Below are 21,525 nucleotides of genomic sequence, written 5' to 3'. Positions count from 1 at the left end.
TCCTAAGGGAAAAATGTCTTCCCTGGGGAAAGGAAGAGGTCTAGGTGAGTTTCCATACCTGACTGGTTAAGGAAGGATGTCCTTAAGGCCAGAAAATGAAGGACCTTTGAAACCCATTCATGCAGTGACACACATTCCACTTCTCCCTTAGGGATCTGTCTATAGCTAGGAGCAAGAGCATGGCCTCTGGGCCAGACTGGCTCTGTCAGATGTTGGATATATCACCTCTCACTTTGTAGCCCTTTGTTACCTGCCTTCTCATCTGCTTTGTTAGCTCCTTCCTCTCCCTCTTTCACCCCAGCTGCAACAGCTTGAGGAGCAATATACCTTCCCACCTCCAGCCTATTGCTTATGCTGCACTTGTCCTCAGATAACTGGAGCACAACCCAGTTCAGCCTGTGTTGCCACTTCCGTTTTATTATGTGTTAACATAGTAGATCCATGAAGTGAGGAGATTCAGATGGAAGGACTGCGAGACTAAAGTCTCCACCCTGTTTCCAAAGAGAGATGATGATGAGACTTGATGTGTTTCTGGTCTTTTTTTTTACCACACCCAGTCTAGTTGCAGAGACAGCTTTCTCTGAAGTCTTAGCCTTTCCTCCTACTTCTCTCATCCCCCCTCTGGAGCTGAGCTCATCTCTCTAATCAGAACACTTCTTGGAAAGGTCAGTGGGCTTCTTCCTCAAGGTTCTCTCAGATTTCATGCTATTAACCACAGATTCTGTCTGTACAGTGCCCCACTCCTCTGCTAATTTAAATGACTGTCAAACAAAGAAAAAAAATTCCAGTTTGATTTTTTTGTCACTAGACTCATAACTTACATTTCTATCTTCTTTCATACTTACAATAGCAACTGACTATTTTCTCCATAACCAGGGGATCCCTGGAATAGAATCACTGTATGTATCAGTAACATACACAGCAACAAACCCACTTCAGGACCATACAGTAACTACTAAGTAGCATTGCATCTTTTAGAATTTCCTTTGATCAAATCAACATTCATTGCAGAATTCTAGGATAGGTGTTAGATGGGCATAGCACCCATTTTAAGGCAGTATTGAATATTGTAAAATTTTGATAAGAACTGAGAGGATCATGTGTGCTGTTTGATAGTGTTCTTGTTGTTCTTACCTACAGGTCTGGGAACTTGACACTGGCCTGCAAATATACCAGATTTTAGACCCTCATGGCTTCAATGTTGAACTGACATCTGCAGCTTTCAATGAAAATGGATTTCTTTTTGCCACAGGAGCATACAATGGTCAGACTAATATTCAGATGTGGTCTCCCTGTGTTAGTGTTCTGAGAATTTGTTTTAGGAACGCACTAGTTGTTTGGGTGGCAGGGAGAGCATGAAATGAGCTGGATATGTGACCATGCTGGTGAGATTGCAGGGCCTGAGACACATTCCTCTCTAATGGGGATTAATGTCCTGATTCTGATATTCAAAACAATCAATACCTTATATTACACTTATACAGTTTCTTTATAGTCTGAAAAAGCCTTTCACACATACAATCTCACTACAGCTCTGATCAGATTTTATCTATGTTGCACTGATTTGTTCTGCCCCACATTTGGGTACCATCAGCTAAGAGGGGGACATTAGATTCAGTGCTTGCTGATAAGATTTTTATTATTGACAGTAGATTTTGGAGACCAGGCAAAATATCCAGCCAGTTTTGTCATATCACCTAGAATTCTCCTTTGGACTTGTTTATATGCGGCTCCTTGGGGCCATGTGCCATGTACAGTTTGGAAGACATCAGCCTCAGGCTGTGCTGTGTTGGAGGATGTTTCTTGTCCTGAGGAGAATCACAGGGCACTTCTGGGAACTAGGGATCTACAGCCTGCCTCCCCTCTCACCTCCTCTCATTCTGAACTCCCAGGGAAAGGACTCCTCTAGACCAACTGCCTGCACCATGCAGAATACATTTATTTTAGGGACATATTTACTAAATGAATGCTGGCTTGTAAGCTAATTGATGGGCTAAGTGAACATCCTGAGGTAAGAGTCTGATTTTTAAAAGTGGGAGCAGACAATGATACACATAAAATAAAATCATGACTACTAACTTGATGGGGTGGAATGGATGCGGCTGCTCTCCACGTGAGATAGTCTTAAGAAAGCAGTCCATTGCTTTAATCTGCCCCAAATTAGCCATACTAGAAATTCTGAGCAATGTCCAAACTATTTTCATGTGAAAGCAATACGCAATTTAATGTGACTGAGATGGTAGTATTTTCATACAAGCATAATAGTTTATTTTGTTAGTGTTAGAATCTAGAATCCTTTTAAATATTGACAGTTAAGGGAGGGAAGGCAAAGTGTTGTGAGGGGCAGTCCACTGGACCTGAACCTGAGATGACTACTGTACAAACCCATGTTTTAGGGGATAATTCTCTACACTGACTCTTGACCTTGACCTGGGCATCCAACAACTACACTGAGTATCACCATTCCTGGCCCCTTTATCAAGATCTCCTCATTAAATTAGTAAAGTTAACTAAAAAGAAATTCCAATTTCAAAGCAAAGAAGGAACTCAATACTCCTTTTGTATGTTTTCCCCATGTAACCAACCAAACAACCCAAAGCTGGATAGTTTCTTATCTGCTGAGATGCTCTTAAACCCTTTATTATGTAATGAGAACTGAAGTCTTAAATATGTCGGCACCTTCAGAACTATGACCCTTTTGCAATGATGATCTTTACTATTATTGATAATTGTGGCGTGATATTAGATATATGGACAGACATTGGAGGGGGTATGCAGCAAACTGAACAACATTGGGAGAATGAAAGCAGAATAGAACCATTTAAGACAGAAAGCTCAGTTAGGAGAGTCTGAGTTCAAAGAAAACAGTCTCAATTTTCAGAAATTGCCTAGTTTAGTTATTATCAGACTGTGACAAGGAATACAGAAATTATTTTGTGCACAGCAAGGCTAAGGAGACTCACTTGTCAGTTAGGAAGTAAATATAGGAGAAATTGTTTGCAGAAAGCTTTCAATGAGAACCATTTACTGATAAAAGCCAAGCTTTCTGCAAATTCTTTTTACCCACAAAGTCTTTCCTCTGTGTGCTCAGGAACAGTTAAAATCTGGGATTTTGGCAGCAGGCAGGAGATCAAAGTCCTGCCCGAGGGGAAGGACTGGAAGGAGGAGGAGCACTGGATAAAACGTCTGATTTTCCTGAAAGCACTGGAAAAACACCAGCACTTGCTCCTTGCCTTGGAACGCAACGGAAAGATCAAAATGATCCAGGTTTGCAACTCCACATGGACATTTGTATTCTCCCTGCGCTTCTCAGGAAAGCTAATGGTCTTTGGGTAACCCCATAGAACTCCTTTCCGGCTAGATGGCTGAAGCTGGACTTTCCCCACCCACCTTCCTAGGATGCTCCTAAGTCACCTTGCCCAGGTCCAAGCAAAGAGCAGAACAGAAGAGCTGCCAAGCTCCGGCATTTGCTGGACAATTTCTGGAGTGGGAATCAGAAAGGTTAAATTTACACCTGGCTGCCACCTATGACATTGTTACACCCTCATGGGGGGATAGTCACTCTCTGGCTTGACTCTGTAAGTGGGAGCAATGATTCTGCTCTGTCTCTTCAAATCTCTAATGCATTCGGGGATGCTCAAGTCACTTTTTCAGATTGTTACCAAATTGCTCTGTTTACTTTAAGGTTAATGATACAATCTGCTCAGGGCTGTGTTGAGAGGTTTGAGGTAGGCTAATTTATTTTTCCTGCAAGTCTATTACCACCTAATAATGCCTTCTTCATATTGAAAATGAAAGCTAGATTATTTATTCTGGCCATTGAGTGACTTTTTTTTTTTTTTTTGTATTTTTCTGAAGCTGGAAACAGGGAGAGACAGTCAGACAGACTCCCGCATGCGCCCGACTGGGATCCACCCGGCACGCCCACCAGGGGGCGATGCTCTGCCCCTCCGGGGCTTTGCTCTGTCGCGACCAGAGCCACTCTAGCGTCTGGGGCAGAGGCCAAGGAGCCATCCCCAGCGCCCGGGCCATCTTTGCTCGGATGGAGCCTCGCTGCGGGAGGGAAGGGAGAGACAGAGAGGAAGGAAAGGGGGAGGGTGGAGAAGCAGATGGGCGCTTCTCCTGTGTGCCCTGGCCGGGAATCGAACCCGGGACTTCTGCACGCCAGGCCGATGCTCTACCACTGAGCCAACCGGCCAGGGCCTGAGTGACTTTTTTTCTGCCTAGAACTCAAAAACTTGTTATCATCATCATCGTCATCATCGTCATCATTGTCTTCATCATTAGTCCCCTACTGAAACCTAAGATAAAAAAAGTCTTGATTTAGAGTAAGCAGTCATGAAGTGCCAGCACTGATTAAGGTGATTGACAGCCCTACTGTGGGAAAAAAAAAGGAGTGAAAAGCATCCCTGATTCAGTATACTCTTCCCATAAAGAAATAGAAGACATCTCTTGTAAGATATTCAATAGGAAACAGATGGCCTGTTTATTCCTGAAGTAGGAGTTGAGAGTGGGGTAAAGGAAAGATGCAACAAAGCTCTGCCTCCCCCTCCAGCTCCATTAACCAGCAGCGAACACCGCTTCCACACTCACACTCAGACATTCAGGGACCATCGCTAATATGTTCTGTACTGATTCAGAGAGAGCCCCCATAAGTCTTATGTACTTCTTTTTCATGTCTTCAAACCAGTTCTTTTTTTTTTTTTAATAATTTTATCTTTAATGGGGCGACATCAATAAAACATGGAAACAATCAAACCAGTTCTTAATCGCTTGAAATGTAATGTCTCTTTCATTTTGACAGAGAAGGCCACAATAACGTTTTCACAATCTTGGTTTTAAGGAGATAAAATTGCATTCCGCCTATATAATGTTTTTAAAATTGGGGATAGGCCCTGGCCGGTTGGCTCAGCGGTGGAGCATCGGCCTGGCGTGCGGGGGACCCGGGTTCGATTCCCGGCCAGGGCACATGGGAGAGGCGCCCATTTGCTTCTCCACCCCCCCTTCCTTCCTCTCTATCTCTCTCTTCCCCTCCCGCAGCCAGGGCTCCGTTGGAGCAAGGATGGCCCCGGCGCTGGGGATGGCTCCTTGGCCTCTGCCCCAGGCGCTGGAGTGGCTCTGGTCGCAGCAGAGCGATGCCCCGGAGGGGCAGAGCGCCGCCCCCTGGTGGGTAGAGCCTCGCCCCTGGTGGGCGTGCCGGGTGGATCCCGGTCGGGCGCATGCGGGAGACTGTCTGACTGTCTCTCCCCGTTTCCAGCTTCAGAAAGATACAAAAAAAAAAAAAAAAAAAAGTAAAATTAGGGATAAATTTTCCCCCAAATCCCCATTGATAAAAATCATAGGTTGGTGAGAGGATTGCTTTTCTCACATTATGAACAAAGCACTGTGGAAGTTTAGAGATTTTGATCAATTAACCCCCAAATAGGTCAAATTCTAAAGAACTACTTAATTCTCTTTATTTGCCCTTCATTCTATTCAAATTACTTTATGAACTTACTCATATAACCCTATTTATTTGTCCCTTAAAGCAAATGATCTTTCTTTGTGAAGTAATTAATATAATATATGTTAGCATAATATGAGCTGCTATTTTCCTACAACACCAATCCTGCAGGCTTATCTGTCAATACAAATCAGAGATAAAAGGTTTCACCAATTAGGAATAAAATGAAGAATATAGGATAATTTTTTCATAAACTAACAGTACTTTTAAAATACAGTATTAAGATTGTATCTTTTATACTTTTACATTTTTGTTTTAAACTACATTCTTTCTTTTTGTAAACTGATGATAGTGGTATTTAGATGTCTTTGCTACATTTAAATTAAACACTTCTTAGCCCTGGCCGGCTGGCTCAGTGGATAGAGGGTTGGTCTGGTGTATGGACAGCCCGGGTTTGATTCTCAGTCAGGGCACACATAAAAAGCAACCATCTGCTTCTTCCTCTCCTTCTCTCCTTTCTCTCCCTTTTCTCCTCCCACAGCCAGTGGCTCAATTGGTTCAAGCATTGGCCACAGGCGTTGAAGATAGCTCAGTTGGTCTGAACATTGGCTTCAGGCACTAAAAATAGCTCAATTGATTTGAGTATTGGCCCCAGATGGGGGTTGCCTGGTGGATCCCGGTCAGGGCACATGTAGGAGTCTATTTTCCTTCCTTTCACTTAAAAAAAAATCCACTCTTTAAAAAACAAAGTGAAAAGACAAGTCACATAGTGTGAAGAGACCACCAGGGTTAACTGAGAAAAGATGAGGAACCAGGATAGCTAAAGAAATCACACAAATCTGGGAGAAAAACAAACAGCACAAGATGAAAATGGACAAAGGACAAGTAAGGAAGCCCAAATATCTTGCAAACACATAAAAAAGTTTAACTCACTAACTCAGAAAATGTGTTTAAAATAATCAAACATTTTAAAATTAATTTTTGATTATTTGATATTAAAATAATCAAACATTTTAAAATTAATTTTAAAATGTCCTATCTCAAACTCATCATATAGGCAAAAAACAGTTTTTAACCAAGTGTTGTCAAGAATGTGAAAAGCTATTATCTACTCCTGGTGAAAGTGGAAATGGATTACAGTTCCTTGAAGAGTCACTTGGCAATACCTAACAAAGTTGATGATGTGCGCAACTTAAAACTTGATAATTCTGCTCCAGGCATCGCTCTATAAGCTATAGCAACTGTCCATAAAAACAAACAGCAAAAATTTGACAACCTCATCCTGTATTACTAAGAGAATAGATAAATAAATTTTAATATATTCATACAAATATTGTAAAGCAGTTAAAAGTAATAGAGGTCCATGCTGTAACTTGTATAAATCTAAAAATATAATTATATATATAATTTTAAGTGAAACAAGAAAGTTGAAAAAGAATCTATATAGGTTCATAACATTTATAAAAAAGATTAAAAGCCTAGAAAAAATATTTATATATGTACATATAAAACATATATGTATATGTAAGCTATAAGCATATGTTTATGTAGAAATATTAAAACTTTCATAAATAATACCATATTTAGATTACTAGTTACCTCTGGAGAGAGAAGAAAGAGGAATTATATTATAGATGGGTAAACAGAATGTAAGATTTGACAAAACTGGGTGATAAATACATCATGGTATATTCTATATATTTTTCTCTATATCCTTACAACAGTTCAAAATAAAACAGTTAACTGAGTTTTCATCTACTCACTATTAAAGGGTAAAGAAGATGATATTTGTCTCATTGTGATATGGGAGCTGCCTGATGTTGTACCAGTCCTGCAAAGTGGTCATAATGTTGTGCATCTGATGACGTCCACTAAAGATAGGAACATAGCTATTCCTTTCCCAGATGTGACATTGATAGTTGAGAAAACCTTTTCTCAACCTGTTAATGTAAGTTTCATTTCTTGATTTTCTTCTTTTTTTATTATAGGTCATTACAAACATATATACAAAAGTAGAGAAAATAATACAGTACAATGAATTTCAATGTAGTATCACTGAGCTTCAGTTATATAGTAAGCATAGGGAATATAGTCAGTAACATCATAGTAACTTTACATGACAGATGGTTTTCAGACTTATGGTGATAACATTTAAGGCATATACATGTTGAATCACTGTTACACACATGAAACAAATATAATATTGTATGCCAAGTATAATTCAATAATTTTTTTAAAAATTATAATATATTTAAGTTGATAAAATAACAAAGTGTGCACATAGTGTTTGTACTGATGGTCAATGAGTTGGGTTCCTTCCTTCTTCAGAATCCTGTGGTTAATACAGAAGTAAACTGCATTGATTTATTACAAGTAGAAGGATATAATTTGATAGCTGCTGGGACTTTAAATGGCGTGATCATCTTATGGAATTTTGTAGCATCCACTGTGAAAGAAGTGTAAGTTGCACCTTTTCCTTAATATAAGTTGTACTATAGAGGAGCCAATGCTAAAACAAACAAAAGCAATAAGTAAAAATGGTAATTGCTTTCAAGGGAGGCTTTTCTGAAACTGTGATCATGAGGAGACTGTTCTTAATGTCTAAATCCCAGAATAATATAAATAAGGTGAGCCTTAAGTATTTGCATCCTCAGGCTTCGACTTTTACTCCTTGACTCTAGTACATTCTTACACATATGATCTTGTCCAAATTTGTAACCTCAACAAGTACTTAAAATACATACTAGTTTTAAGCCCTAATATCCCTAGATTTTCAAACATACATATCTTACAATTATCAAGACCCTTAAAGCTCCACATGTCCCAAACTTTGTCTCAACCTACCCTTCCTTTTTCTGTATACCCACTGATACCACCATCTATTAAGTCACCAAAGTCAAATGGTGAGAGGCATTCTAGATGAATTTTCCTTCTCATTCACCACCTCAACACATCTAATTCAGATGTTGCATATGAAGTGTTAATGCAGGTGGTTAGGAATTATCGCTGTGCTCCCAAGAAACTGCCTAAGAAGGTGTTCAGTTCTTTGGAATCTAGGTCAATGGGAGAGTTGCGTATCAAGAGTAATATAATCACTAAATTACCTGCTTGTCTTCTCTACTCAGGTCTAAATTTCTTGATAGCAGTAACCATATTTTATCCAACTGTGTCACTCTACTTATTCAAAGAGTAAAATTCTATTCTTTAAACCACATAAAACTTCTGGGAAATTATATAAGCCCACTCTCTCACCTATCAGTAAAAAGACTAGTTGAATTAAAAGACTTTTAAACACTGAATGATCATATTGTTATACAGACACTCATTAAGAAAGCTATGTTCAAACTCCACGACTGGGTTTTCTCTTCATGTTCAAGGATATCAACATTTTAGGAGTTGATTAGCTCTGTATGGAATATAATGTAAGTTAACTAATTTTTAAATTTTTATCATGTACATGTATATTTCTTTCCAGATACAGACCTGAAAACTGCTTCACTGTAAATTCTGACATGGATCCCAAATGCTTTAGAATTAATGACATCCTGTTCCTGTTCCATACCCCTGAATGTGCAAGGTAACTTGGTACTTGCTGATCAAGGAATACTGTCTGGGTCTTCCCTGGGTGATATAAAAAGTGTTCTCTTCATCCCAGAATTAAGGAAGGTCCAACTGAAAGACAAAAAATTGGGTAGACTACTTGGCTTCAGCTTTCTTCCCTGTCACTGTCTTCTATAGTGGACTGTAGGAATCTCACTTTCTGGGTGGGGATCTAACTTCTCTTACACTGTCATAGTAGCAAAGAGGACTGAAAATAGTAGAGCAGAAGTTATCCAGGCTATGCAGGAACCTCCACCACCACCACCACAATGACCCCACTCCCAGCACATCAATGTCAAAGCCCCTGAGACTACTACATCTAACCTTAGCCACCAGACCGGGCAGCAGTGAACCGTAATTCCTGAGGCTCCCCTACAGTCTCCACCAACACCAGACAGATAAGCATTTGCTACATAAGGTACAGGGTGTTGTGCTTTGTTATGTGAGTGGTGGCCTAGTAGCTAGAGGATGAAAGAAGTAATCAACTGAAATTAAAGCAGAGAAGAGAATCCTTTGATAATGATAGAATATCTTAACTTTTCCTCTTTGGGCTTCCTCCCTCTCCTTGTAGGAGATCAAGTCAGGATTCCATATGCTCTTCGTCACAATGTGATTCTAGTAAGGGTCCACAGAGTAGCAAGGTAAGCAAGAGATAAGAAGAGTATGTCTGTTACACCTAAAGTAGCTTCAAAAATAATGATTTGTTGCATATGAGCCCTTCCTTTGATAGAAGGTAAAGATGAAAAAATTTTCTGTATGTATGTAAAACTTTTATTAGTTTTCCTTAAAAAACAGTGTCTAAACTGTTTTCATCCTTTCCCCTTTTTGAAGGCTTTCTTCTCTGTAAATGATCATTGTATAATCATGAATATAATAAATTACATATGCTACTTTTACATTCGTAAAATAAAGTAATTTAGACTAGCTCTTTTCCTTAAAAGTATACATATTTCACAAGGGGGAAGAGACAACACAGTATAACACAGTGGTTTTCAAATTGCGTTTTCAGCCCTAGTTTTACATATTTTACACATTACACTTCTAATTAGGGTTTTGTTTAAAGGGATGTTTTCACTGCAAATATTATTGTAAAACCACTAGCATGGTGGAAGAATAAACTTATAAGGATGTAAGAGTCAGAAAGACTTGAACTTGAACCAAAGTGTTCTATTTATCTGATTAGCTTTAGAGACAGCACTTCATCTCTCAGTTTCCACTTCTTCTTCAGTAAAAAGTGAACAATAAGCATGACTTGCATGGTTGTTAATAGAATTCAAAATAATGTACTCCAAGAACATGGCATGGATTAGGCATTTAATTCTTCTGTTATCATGCTATATCTGAGCCACTAGGAAAATGTTCCATTGCAGATACCTAGTTTATGAATATAAAAATATCTGCAATACGTATTTCAAAGAATTAGCTCAAGAATAATTTTAATGTTTAGAAATGTATTAACTATCTGAAGAAGCTACTGATCCAGTATATCTCATTTCTTTATGATGTCATAGAAATATCTTCTTTTTCCCCCCTAATTTCTTTTTCTCCCCTAATTCAGGGAAGCAAGCAGAGCATACATGACAGTGAGGTTAAAGGTCAGTATTAAATCACCCCACTTCTTTTTTATATATATACATATATACAACTACCTATTCAGGAATATTTGGGAATAGGTACAAAATTTTTTTTTTTCTTCTAACATATTTTTTAATTTTTATTAATTTTTAATTTATTATGTTTACATGGATTCAATGTCCCATTGAATAAAACTCCCTCACCCCCCACCCCTGTGTCCCTTTTTATATCCCTTTTGCCCCCTTCACCTAACTTCCTCCTGCCTACCCTCTAGGATTTGCTGTCCAGTTATCTATATCTCTGTGTTATTTATATATAGTTTCACAAATCCCTTTACCTTCTCTGACCCCATCCCCTCATCCCCCTTCCATCTGACTGCTGTCCCTCTGGTCTCTGTGACCCTGCCTCTGCCTCTATTCCATTCCTCAGTTCACTTTGTTCATTAGATTCCACATATATGTAAGATCATATGATATTTTTTTTCTCTGCTTGGCTTATTTCACTTAGCATAATAATCTCCAGGTTCATCCATGTTGTCACAAAAGGTAAGATTTCCTTCTTTTTAACAGCCATGTAGTATTCCATTGTATATATGTACCAAAGCTTTTTAATCCACTCATCCACTGACAAACACTTGGGTTGTTTCCAGATCTTTGCTATTGTAAACAATGCTGCCATGAACATGGGGGTGCATTTCTTCTTTTCAATCAGTGATTTGGTGTTCTTAGGATATATTCCTAAAAGTGGGATAGCTGGGTCAAAAGGCAGTTCCATTTTTAAAGTTTTGAGGAAACCCCAGCCAGATCTCCACAGTAGCTGCACAAGTCTGCATTCCCACCAGCAGTGCAGAAAGGTTCCCTTTTCTCCACACCCACTCCAGCACTTATTGTGTGTTGTTTTGTTAATGGGCGACATTCTGACTGGTGTGAGGTGATATCTCATTGTGGTTTTAATTTGCATTTCTCTGATGATTAGTGACATTGAACATTTTCTCATATACCTATTGACTATTTGTATGTCTTCTTAGAAGAAATGTTTATTCATTTCTTTTGCCCATTTTTGATTAAATTGTTTACCTTCCTGGTGTTGAGTTTTACAAGTTCTTTATAAATATTGTTTATTAACCCTTTATCAGATGTATTGACAAAGACAACCCACTCTTACTCAGCACAGTTCTGGAAGTCCTAGCCATAGCAATCAGGCAAGAAGAAGAAATAAAAGGCATCCAAATTGGAAAAGAAGAAGTAAAAGGCATCCAAATTGGAAAAGAAGAAGAATTTCTGAATATTAATTTTATATCTTGCTACCTTGCTGAATTCATTTATTAAGTCTAGTAGTTTTTTGACTGAGTCCCATTGTGTGGGTTGTCTTCTTATTTTGTTCATGGTGTCTTTTGCTGTGCAAAAGCTTTTTAGTTTGATATAGTCCCATTTGTTCATTCTGTCCTTTATTTTACTTGCCCATGGAGATAAATTAGTAAAAATATTGTTACGAGAGATATCGGAGAGTTTACTGCCTATGTTTTCTTCCAAGATGTTTATGGTTTAATGACTTACATTTAAGTCTTTTAACCATTTTGAGTTTATTTTTATGAATGATGTAAGTTGGTGGTCTAATTTTATTTTTTTGCATGTACCTGTCCAATTTTCCCAACACCATTTATTAAAGAGACTGTCTTTACTCCATTGTATGCTCTTACCTCCTTTGTCAAATATCAATTGACCATAAAGGCATGGGTTTATTTCTGGGTTCTCTGTTCTGTTCCATTGATCTGTATGCCTGTTCTTATGCCAGTACCAAGCTGTTTTAAATACAATGGCCTTGTGGCATAACTTGATATCAAGAAGTGTGATATCTCCCACTTTATTCTCCATTCAAGATTGCTGAGGCTATTCATGTTTTTTTTGGTTCCATATAAATTTTTGGAATATTTGTTCTATATCTTTGAAGTATGCCATTGGTATTTTAATAGAAATCTCATTGAATTTATAGATGGCTTTGGGTAATATGGACATTTTAGTGATGTTTATTCTTCCTATCCACGAACATAGTATATGCTTCCACTTGTTTGTATCTTCCTTGATTTCTTTTATCAAAGTTTTATAATTTTTCAAATACAAATCCTTTACATCCTTTGTTAAATTTACTCCTAAGTACTTTATTCTTTTTTGTTGTTGCAATAGTAAAGGGGATTGTTTCCTTATTTTCTATTTTTAACAGTTTATTGTTGGTATATAAAAATGCCACTAATTTCTGAATATTAATTTTATATCCTGCTACCTTGTTGAATTCATTTATTAAGTCTAGTAGTTTTTTGAATGAGACTTTAGGTTTTTCTATGTACAGTATCATGTCATCAGAAAATAATGATAGTTTTACTTCTTCTTTTCCAATTTGGATGCCTTTTATTTCTTCTTCTTGTCTGATTGCTGTGGCTAGGACTTCCAGAACTGTGCTGAGTAAGAGTGATGAAAGGGAACCCCTGCCTTGTTCCTGTTCTTAAGAGGATTGATTTTAATTTTTGTCCATTGAGTATGATGTTGGCTGTGGGTCTGTCATAGATGGCCTTTATCATGTTGAGGTATGTTCTCTGTATTCCCACTTTGCTGAGAGTTTTGATCATAAATAGGTGCTGGATTTTATTAAATGCTTTTTCTGCATCTATTGATATTATCATGGGATTTTTCTCCTTCCTTTTGTGTATGTGATGAATCACATTTATTGATTTGCAAATATTATACCAGCCTTGCCTCCTCAGAATAAATCCCACTTGATCATGGTGTATGATTTTTTTCATGTATTGCTGAATCTGGTTTGCTGATATTTTGTTGAGAATTTTAGCATCTAAGTTCATTGGGGATATTGGCCTGTAGTTTTCTTTCTTTGTAGTGTCTTTACTTGGTTTTGGAATGAATATAATGCTTGCCTCCTAAAAGGAGCTTTGAATTCTTTCCTCCTCTTGTATTTTTTGAAATAGCTTGAGGATAGGTGTTAGTACTTCTTCGAATATTTGGTAAAATATGCCTGTGAAGCCATCTAGTCCAGGACTTTTTTTTTGCTGGGAGTTCTTTTTTCTTACATTCTTTTTTAAAAATTAATTTTAATGGGGTGACATTGATAAATCAGGGTACATATGTTCAGAGAAAACATCTCCAAGTTAATTTGTCTGAGTTTGGCGCAAGTGTTAGCTTGTATTGCCCGGGTTGCCACAGGAACAGTTTTTCCTCGGCTTGGATCTCCGTGCCACAGCCTGGTTCGGCCGTTTGTGCCACGGCCTGGATCTATTCACCCCCTTTGCCCGCCTCAGTTTCTATATTCACAGTTCCCAGAGAAAGCCTTCCTGTTTAGGTTAGTGAGGAAGGCGGAGCATTTCTTACTCCCTATTTCCTTCAGGGTTTGGTTATATATTTAGCCAATTTTTCGCTTGACCATACCTTTGGGTGTATTGCGAAACATCTGGAGGCTCCAAGGATAGGTTTTTCTGCTTCTGGTTGAAGATCTTGTTGAGTTTTGGGGGAGATTTATCGGTATCGCTTCCTACCCCGCCATTACTCTGACGTCATCCTCTCCAAGTTAATTTGACATTTGATTATGCTGCATTCCCATCACCCAAATTCAAATTGTCTTCTGTCACCTTCTAACTGGTTTTCTTTGTGCCCCTCCCCTCCCCTAACCCCCTCCCTCTTCTCCCCCCCCACCCTGTAACCACAACACTCTTGTCCATGTCTTTGAGTCTCATTTTTATGTCCCACCTATGTATGGAATCATATAGTTCTTAGTATTTTTCTAGTTTACTTATTTCGCTCAGTATAATATTATCAAGGCCCATCCATGTTGTTGTAAATGATCTGATGTCATCATTTCTTATGGCTGAGTAGTATTCCATAGTATATATGTACCAAAGCTTTTTAATTCACTCATCCACTGACGGACACTTGGGCTGTTTCCAGATCTTCGCTATTGTGAACAATGCTGTCATAAACATGGGAGTGCATTTCTTCTTTCAAAACAGTGCTGGGAGTTTTTTGATAACTGTTTCAATTTCATTTGTTGTAATCGGTCTGTTTAGGTTTTCTGATTCTTCCAGATTGAGTTTTGGAAGATTATATGTTTCTAGGAACTTATCCATTTCACCTAGGTTGTCCAATATTTTGGCATACAGATCTTCATAGTATTTTCTTACAATCCTTTGTATTTCTGTGCTGTCAGTTGTTATTTCTCCACTCTCATTTCTAATTTTATTTATTTGAGTCCTCTCTCTTTTTTCCTGGTGAATCTGGTTAAAGATTCATCAATCTTGTTTACCTTTTCAAAAATCCAGCTCTTGTTTTCATTGATATTTTGTTTTTGTTTTTAGCATCTATGTCATTTATTTCTGCTCTGATTTTTATTATTGCCTTCCTTCTACTTCCTCTGGGCTTTATTTCTTGTCCTTTTCCTAGTTCTTTTAGATGCAAGGTTAAATTTTTTATTTGAGCTTTTTCTTGCTTCTTAAGGTATGCCTGTAATGCTATGAAATTCCATCTCAGGACTGCTTTTGCTATGTCCCATAAATTTTGAGTTGTTGTATGTTCATTTTCATTTGTTTCAAGGAAATTTCTGACTTCTTCCCTGATCTCATTGTTAATCCATTCATTTTTTTTTTAATTTTTCTTACAAGTCTGATAAGTTTCTTTTGTTTTTTTAATTTTTTTAATTTATTTATTCATTTTAGAGAGGAGAGAGAGTTAGAATGAGAGAGAGAGAGAGAGAGAGAGAGAGAGAGAAAGGGGGGAGGAGCAGGAAGCATCAACTTCCATATATGCCTTGACCAGGCAAGCCCAGGGTTTTGAACCGGTGACCTCAGTGTTCCAGGTCAACGCTTTATCCACTGCGCCACCACAGGTCAGGCTAATCCATTCATTATTTAATAACATGCTATTTAGCCTCCAAGTGTTTGAATGTTTTTCAGTTTTTCTATTGTAGTTGATTTCTAGTTTCATGCCATTGTGATCAGAGAATATGCTTGATATGATTTCAATCTTCCTAAATTTATTAAGACTTTTTTTGTGTCCTAACATGTGGTCTATCATACAGAATGTACCATGAGCATTTGAAAAGAATGTATATTCTGCTGCTTTGGGGGTGATAGGTTCTGAAGATATCTATTAAATCCAGTTGATCTAGTATGTCATTTTAGTCTGCTTATTTCTTTGTTAATTTTCTGTCTGGAGGATTTATCCATTGATATTAGTATATTATTAAAATTCCCTACTATTATAGTATTGCTGTTGATCTCACCCCTTATGTCCACCAAAATCTGCTTTATACATTTAAGTGCTCCTATATTAAGCACATTGATATTTACAGTGGTTATATCCTCCTGTTGGATTTCTCCCTTTATCACTATGTAATGACCTTCTTTATCCCTTAATATTGATAGCCTTTGTTTTAAAGTCAATTTTGTCAGCTATAATTATTGCTACCCCAGCTTTTTTTTTCATTTCCATTTGCATGAAATATGAAATATTTTTTTCCATCCCTTCACTTTTAGTCTATGTTTATCTTTTATTCTGAGGTGGGTCTCTTGTAGACAGCATATGTACAGGTCCTGTTTTCTTATCTACACAGCTACCCTATGTCTTTTGATTGAAGCATTTAATCCATTTACATTTAAGGTTATTATTGATCTGTGTTGTTTATTGCCATTTTATTCTTTAAATCTACAATCCTCTTTTTCCAGAATTTTTTTCTCCCTTTGCTCATTTTACAGCAAGCTCCTTAACATTTCTTGCAGTACTGGTTTGGTTGTAATAAATTCCTTGAGTTTTTGTTTGTTTGTTTTTGTCTGGGAAAGTTTTTATTTCTCCTTCAATTTCAAACAATAGCCTTGCTGGATAAAGAAGTCTTGGTTGTAGGTTTTTGCTTTGTATGACTTTGAATATTTCTTGCCATGCTTTCTGGCCTCAAGTGTTTCTGTTGAGAAGTCAGATGTCATCCTTATGGGGGCTCCTCTGTAAGTAATTAACTGCTTTTCTCTTGCAGCTTTTAGTATTCTTTCTTTGTCTCTTAACTTTAACACTTTAATTATAATTTGTCTTGCTGTAGGCCTCCTTGGGTTCCTCTTTAATGGAACTCTCTGTGCTTCTTGAACTTGTGTGACTTTTTCCTTCATCAATTTAGGGAAATTTTCAGCTATGATTTCTTCAAACAGGTTCTATATTCCTTGTTCATTCTCTTCTCCTTCAGGAACCCATGTGATGTGGATGTCATTACTCTTCATGTTGTCACAGAGCTCTCTTTGAGTTTCCTCAGACGTTTTGAGCTTCTTTTCTTTTTGCTGCTCTGCTTATGTGCTTTTGTTTACCTTGTCCTCTAAATCACTGATTCAATCCTCTGCTTCATTCAGCCTGCTATTGATTCCTTATAGTGCAGTCTTCATTTCTAATATTGTATTTGTCATTTCTGATTTGTTCATTTTTATGATTTCAATGTCCTTTTTGATGCTTGTTATCTCTTTATTTATGTGCTCATTATGTCCATCAATTGTTGCTCTAAGATCCTTGAGCATCCAGTCTCAGTGTGGCTTCTTCAGTTATTCTTGGTTATAGATTCCTCTTAGTTTATTCCAAAGTTGGGTTTTCAAGATGATTGTTCTTAAATTAAGTTGTAATCCTATTTGGTCCTGGGAGGTAGCAGTTGGAATGTCTACTTAGTCCATTAACATCTTTCATTCTATCTCACCCCACTTTTTAAAAATAAAGTTATTCTTCAATAGGGAGTTCAGGTGATTGAATACTCTTAATGAATATATATTCTTTTTGTGACTAAATGTTGAAGAACTATAGGATTTGGTAGTCTGAAAGGCAGAATTTCCATTATGATGATACTAATGCTAGATTTGAAAAACCCAAAATATTTTTTCTTAATCTCCAGCTCATTTTCCTAAAATTTATATTAGATTCATAAGACATTCTGCATATGTAAGACTGAAACTGGATGTTTATAAAGTTTTAGCTGTTATGTACAATAAAGAGGCTTTACAAAAAGGCCAAAATAAGCTTTTTAAGTTTTCCAGTGTATGGGATTCCATTTGTTAATGCTGTGGTCTTCTCTCCACTGATTGAAATTCTCTGGGGTTAATAAAAAATTCTAGGGAAAAGAATGTGTTGCTTTGGGTATTTCTTACCTACCTACTATGTAGCATTCTATAACATTTTGAAATACAAATATTGCAAACACCATGGTAACTCATTAATTTCCCAATAGGTGAACAAACAGATCTCACTGTGGGAGAGCAACAGCCAGTGGACAAAAAACATCTTGGAGGCACCAGTGTTGCAGATACTCAGCCCCCTGTCCTTGTCACTGCTCATGAGGATGGACACCTTCGTCTATGGACATTAGAGGTGATGAGGCCTTTTATTTACCTGGGAAAAGAAAAAATGAGAAAGAGGATTATTAAATGAACCTTAGCCTTCTGAGTTTCCATGTAGCATCCAATTTTAGTGTTTTTTAACCTTCTAGCCAAATCGCTGGTTTTGCAGCCTGCTCACTGAAAATACCACTCAAACTTGACAATCGGCCAGTTGTGTAACTCAGGAGACCAAATCATTAAAACTGTGAAGTTAACTATTTCACATCTGTCTTTTCTTTAAACTGAGCTATGAGTACATGCTGCTAAATATTTGATTGGATATTTAAATATTAGAGGATATTAATGATGTATTATAGTAAAATAATATAAGACTATTGATATATTGAGTATCCATAAATTTGTAGTTATCCAAACTATTCTAATGTTATTTAAATTGTGTTGGATGTCCTTAAACATTTTATAATAAAAAATGTTTTATTTACTAGAAGCTTTTAAATGACTTAGGGTGGAGGTAGGTGGCATTTGATTTTAGAGGACGGAAGATGGTGGAAGGAAAGATCTTGAATTGACAGGTGATGATGACAGTGATGTCCTTAGAGAAGCAAGGGGGTGGTACCGCTCATGAAACTTCTTTCTAGAGGAAAATCCAGAAAAAACAACAATAGTTTTGAGTGGCACTTATTGGAATCCAACCACACAGAGAAGCACTACTGTACTGGATAAAACCTCCAAGTCCATCAGTGGATCCTAGTTCATCAGGGGAATGTCTTAATTTGAAAATACAAAAAAACCTGTAACAATAACTTTCCCTGAGATGATCTTGGTATTGGAACAATGCTTTATTTTCTAATAGATAAATAAATGAGTGAGAGAATTAGGAGAAAAAAATATATCCAAGCAAATCTCAGGGAATGCATGGCAGATTCAAATTCAAATTCTTTCTTCTCAAACTTAGATGTTTATTTTCTAAGTGAGATGCATGTGGAAGTTCTTCCTGATGTTGACATACTAAGTGCTGAAAAATGATCTGCTGAATTTGAGTCTCTTACAATCTCTAGTTTTGTATCAATATTCAAAAATAGATATTTCTAAAAAGGCAAATACAATATTTCTATTAAAAACAAGTCAGATACACTTAAACCTGAAAGGAATGTTTGTTTAAATGACTATATAATTGGAAATAAGAGCAGAAGAATTGCGATAAAGGCAATGAGAAGTACAAAAAACAACCCTCAAATGTTGAAATGATCGGTAATAATCAGAGACTAGATGCTTATCATTAATAGTTATCTACACTTATTTCAAGAAAATAAGTTTCTAGGGAAAATGTGGTGGGGGAAACCAGAATAGGGGGTGAAGAACATAAATAATGATGGAAAGAGACTTGACTTGGGTTGGTGAACACAAAATATACAGATAATGTATTATAGAATTGTACACCTGAATTTTATAAATTTTATTAACCAATGTCACCCCAATCAATTCAATTAAAAGAAAAACATTAAAAAAAAAGAAAATAAGTTCCTGTGGATATTTTTAATTACTTTGATTACAAATAGAATTATGTTTTAGTAGTAGAGATAATTTTTAGATAGATTATTCATAGAGAAATTCAACTCTAATATGAATATTTTATAGAATTTATTATTATAATTTATGCAGGGAAGACTACTGAAAGATATGCTACCTTTTACAAAACATTCTGCCATTTCTCTGACATCCTTGTACACTGATTCCTGTACCAGGATACTACTGACTGGCAATGTAGGTAAGTCATTACCCTTATGTAGTCAGCTATAGGTATCTTAAACTACAAGAAATAAAAAGAATATAAAAAAATATGTGGCACATTTTTTAATTGATTGATTTTAGAGAGACAGAGAAAGGAAGGGAAAGAGGGAGAGAGAAAAGCATTTGTTTGTTGTTCCACTCACTGTTTTTTTCCCTTATGTGCCCTGACCAAGGATCAAACCCACAACCTTAGTGTCTCAGGTTGACACTCTAACCAACTGAGCTAACCATCAGGACCATGGCATATATTGATACAAAAGAATAATAGGGGTGCTCAAACATGAGAGTGTTGAGAGTGTTACCTATAGCTTGCTGAATGAACAAAACAATGAATGAATGTGAAAAGAACCTATTTTATTCCTAGCGCTTTCATTATAGCAAGACATACTATTTCTTTTATCTTTAAGTTGGGGATAGGACTAACCTTACCTTATATATTGTGAAGAATGTAAAGTTCTCATTTTTAATCTTGAAAAGGTTATTTTGCATTTACCTTCATTATTAAAGAGAGTAGTCGTGTGAACAGAGAGGACAGGAATTATTTGTTCTCAATAGAAAACTTTATTTTATATATCTATGATTATAACTAATATACTTGATTCTTTTTTCAATGCTTATTTCCTCTCTTTATTTTTTAATTAATTATAAATTGCTCTCATTTCATGTCTCCCATATGTTTAGACATTATGTGTCTGCGAATATATAAATGCAGTTTTTAATTTTACTAGTGGTTTCCTTTAAGTTTTTCCTAAAAAATTTAATAAATTTTTTAGAATTTAGACCAAAACAGCGTCTTTGCGGTTAAATAAAAAGCTTAGTCCAATTTTCTTTTCTATTTTTGCTTTCCCTACCCCTCCACATATCATTTGTGTACCACTCTTCCAAGTATCATTTGCTTACGTATGTAATATTGAGACTTGCATTTAAATACTGTCATTACATGAATATTTAAATTGTATATCTTTTCCTTTAGGAACTCTTTTTTTATTTTAAATGTTTTTTACAAAAGTCACAACAAACCATTCTGTATCAACAATTATTTGAATCTTCTGGAGATTATAGAAAATAATTGTATTTGCATTCAGTATTATCAGTTCTACATTTATTTAAGGTTATTTTTATTTTATCTTGTTATATTGCCCACTACCCATCCTTTTATACTCTGTTATGCTTACTCTTGACTTTTTACTTTTATTTATCTGTTGATCTTCATAGTTTTTATAAACATCATTTCTGGTTATAGCAGAATAGAAGAGAAATTGAAGATTAGGCAAATGTTGTCCATAGTTAAAATAGTTTCCTTATTTTACAATAATTCTATCTGCTATGTGATAAGCCTTTTCAAACAAAAGACATAGAACTTAAATTTGAAACTATACATAGACTTCTCAGAATGCACCTTTGTGCACTTACTATCATGTAACAACACATTTACCTCTTGAGATTTATTGTTTTTGCCGTGATGTAGAAAAATTGAGTAGGGGTGAATTTGGGGTCCAATCCAGCCTCATTTATATTATAATAAAAAGAGACTTCTCTTAGATTCTAACTTTACTTCCTTTTTCTGTGCTTTAGTAAATGTTAAAAAACTTCTATGAGGGTCATTATTTAGTCACTATTTAAACCAGGCATCCTCAGACACCATTAGTTACTGCTTTTTGTTGTTATTGCTAAATAGGCTTTATTTATTCAGATCAGTGTTAGGCTCACAGAAAAACTCAGTGGAAATCACAGAGTTTCTGTATCCACCCTGCCCACC

The 21,525-nt window shown here is 36.5% G+C and overlaps 1 protein-coding gene across 1 annotated transcript in view; it reads left to right on the top strand.

Moving 5' to 3' along the window:
* WDR64 (WD repeat domain 64) overlaps window positions 1-21,525 on the top strand; it is an 83,066-nt gene that overhangs the window by 46,803 nt on the left and 14,738 nt on the right. The window contains exons 13-21 of the mRNA XM_066360897.1: window positions 1,141-1,264; window positions 3,092-3,267; window positions 7,215-7,391; window positions 7,772-7,902; window positions 8,919-9,020; window positions 9,615-9,684; window positions 10,602-10,638; window positions 17,867-18,006; window positions 19,638-19,743. Of these exons, the coding sequence (XP_066216994.1) occupies window positions 1,141-1,264; window positions 3,092-3,267; window positions 7,215-7,391; window positions 7,772-7,902; window positions 8,919-9,020; window positions 9,615-9,684; window positions 10,602-10,638; window positions 17,867-18,006; window positions 19,638-19,743 (1,063 nt within the window). The remainder of the gene's footprint in view (window positions 1-1,140; window positions 1,265-3,091; window positions 3,268-7,214; window positions 7,392-7,771; window positions 7,903-8,918; window positions 9,021-9,614; window positions 9,685-10,601; window positions 10,639-17,866; window positions 18,007-19,637; window positions 19,744-21,525) is intronic.

Source organism: Saccopteryx leptura, chromosome 1 (assembly GCF_036850995.1).
Source record: "Saccopteryx leptura isolate mSacLep1 chromosome 1, mSacLep1_pri_phased_curated, whole genome shotgun sequence".
NCBI lineage: Eukaryota > Metazoa > Chordata > Mammalia > Chiroptera > Emballonuridae > Saccopteryx > Saccopteryx leptura.
Note: the sequence above shows the minus strand (reverse complement) of the source record. Positions and strands in the feature narration are given on the sequence as shown.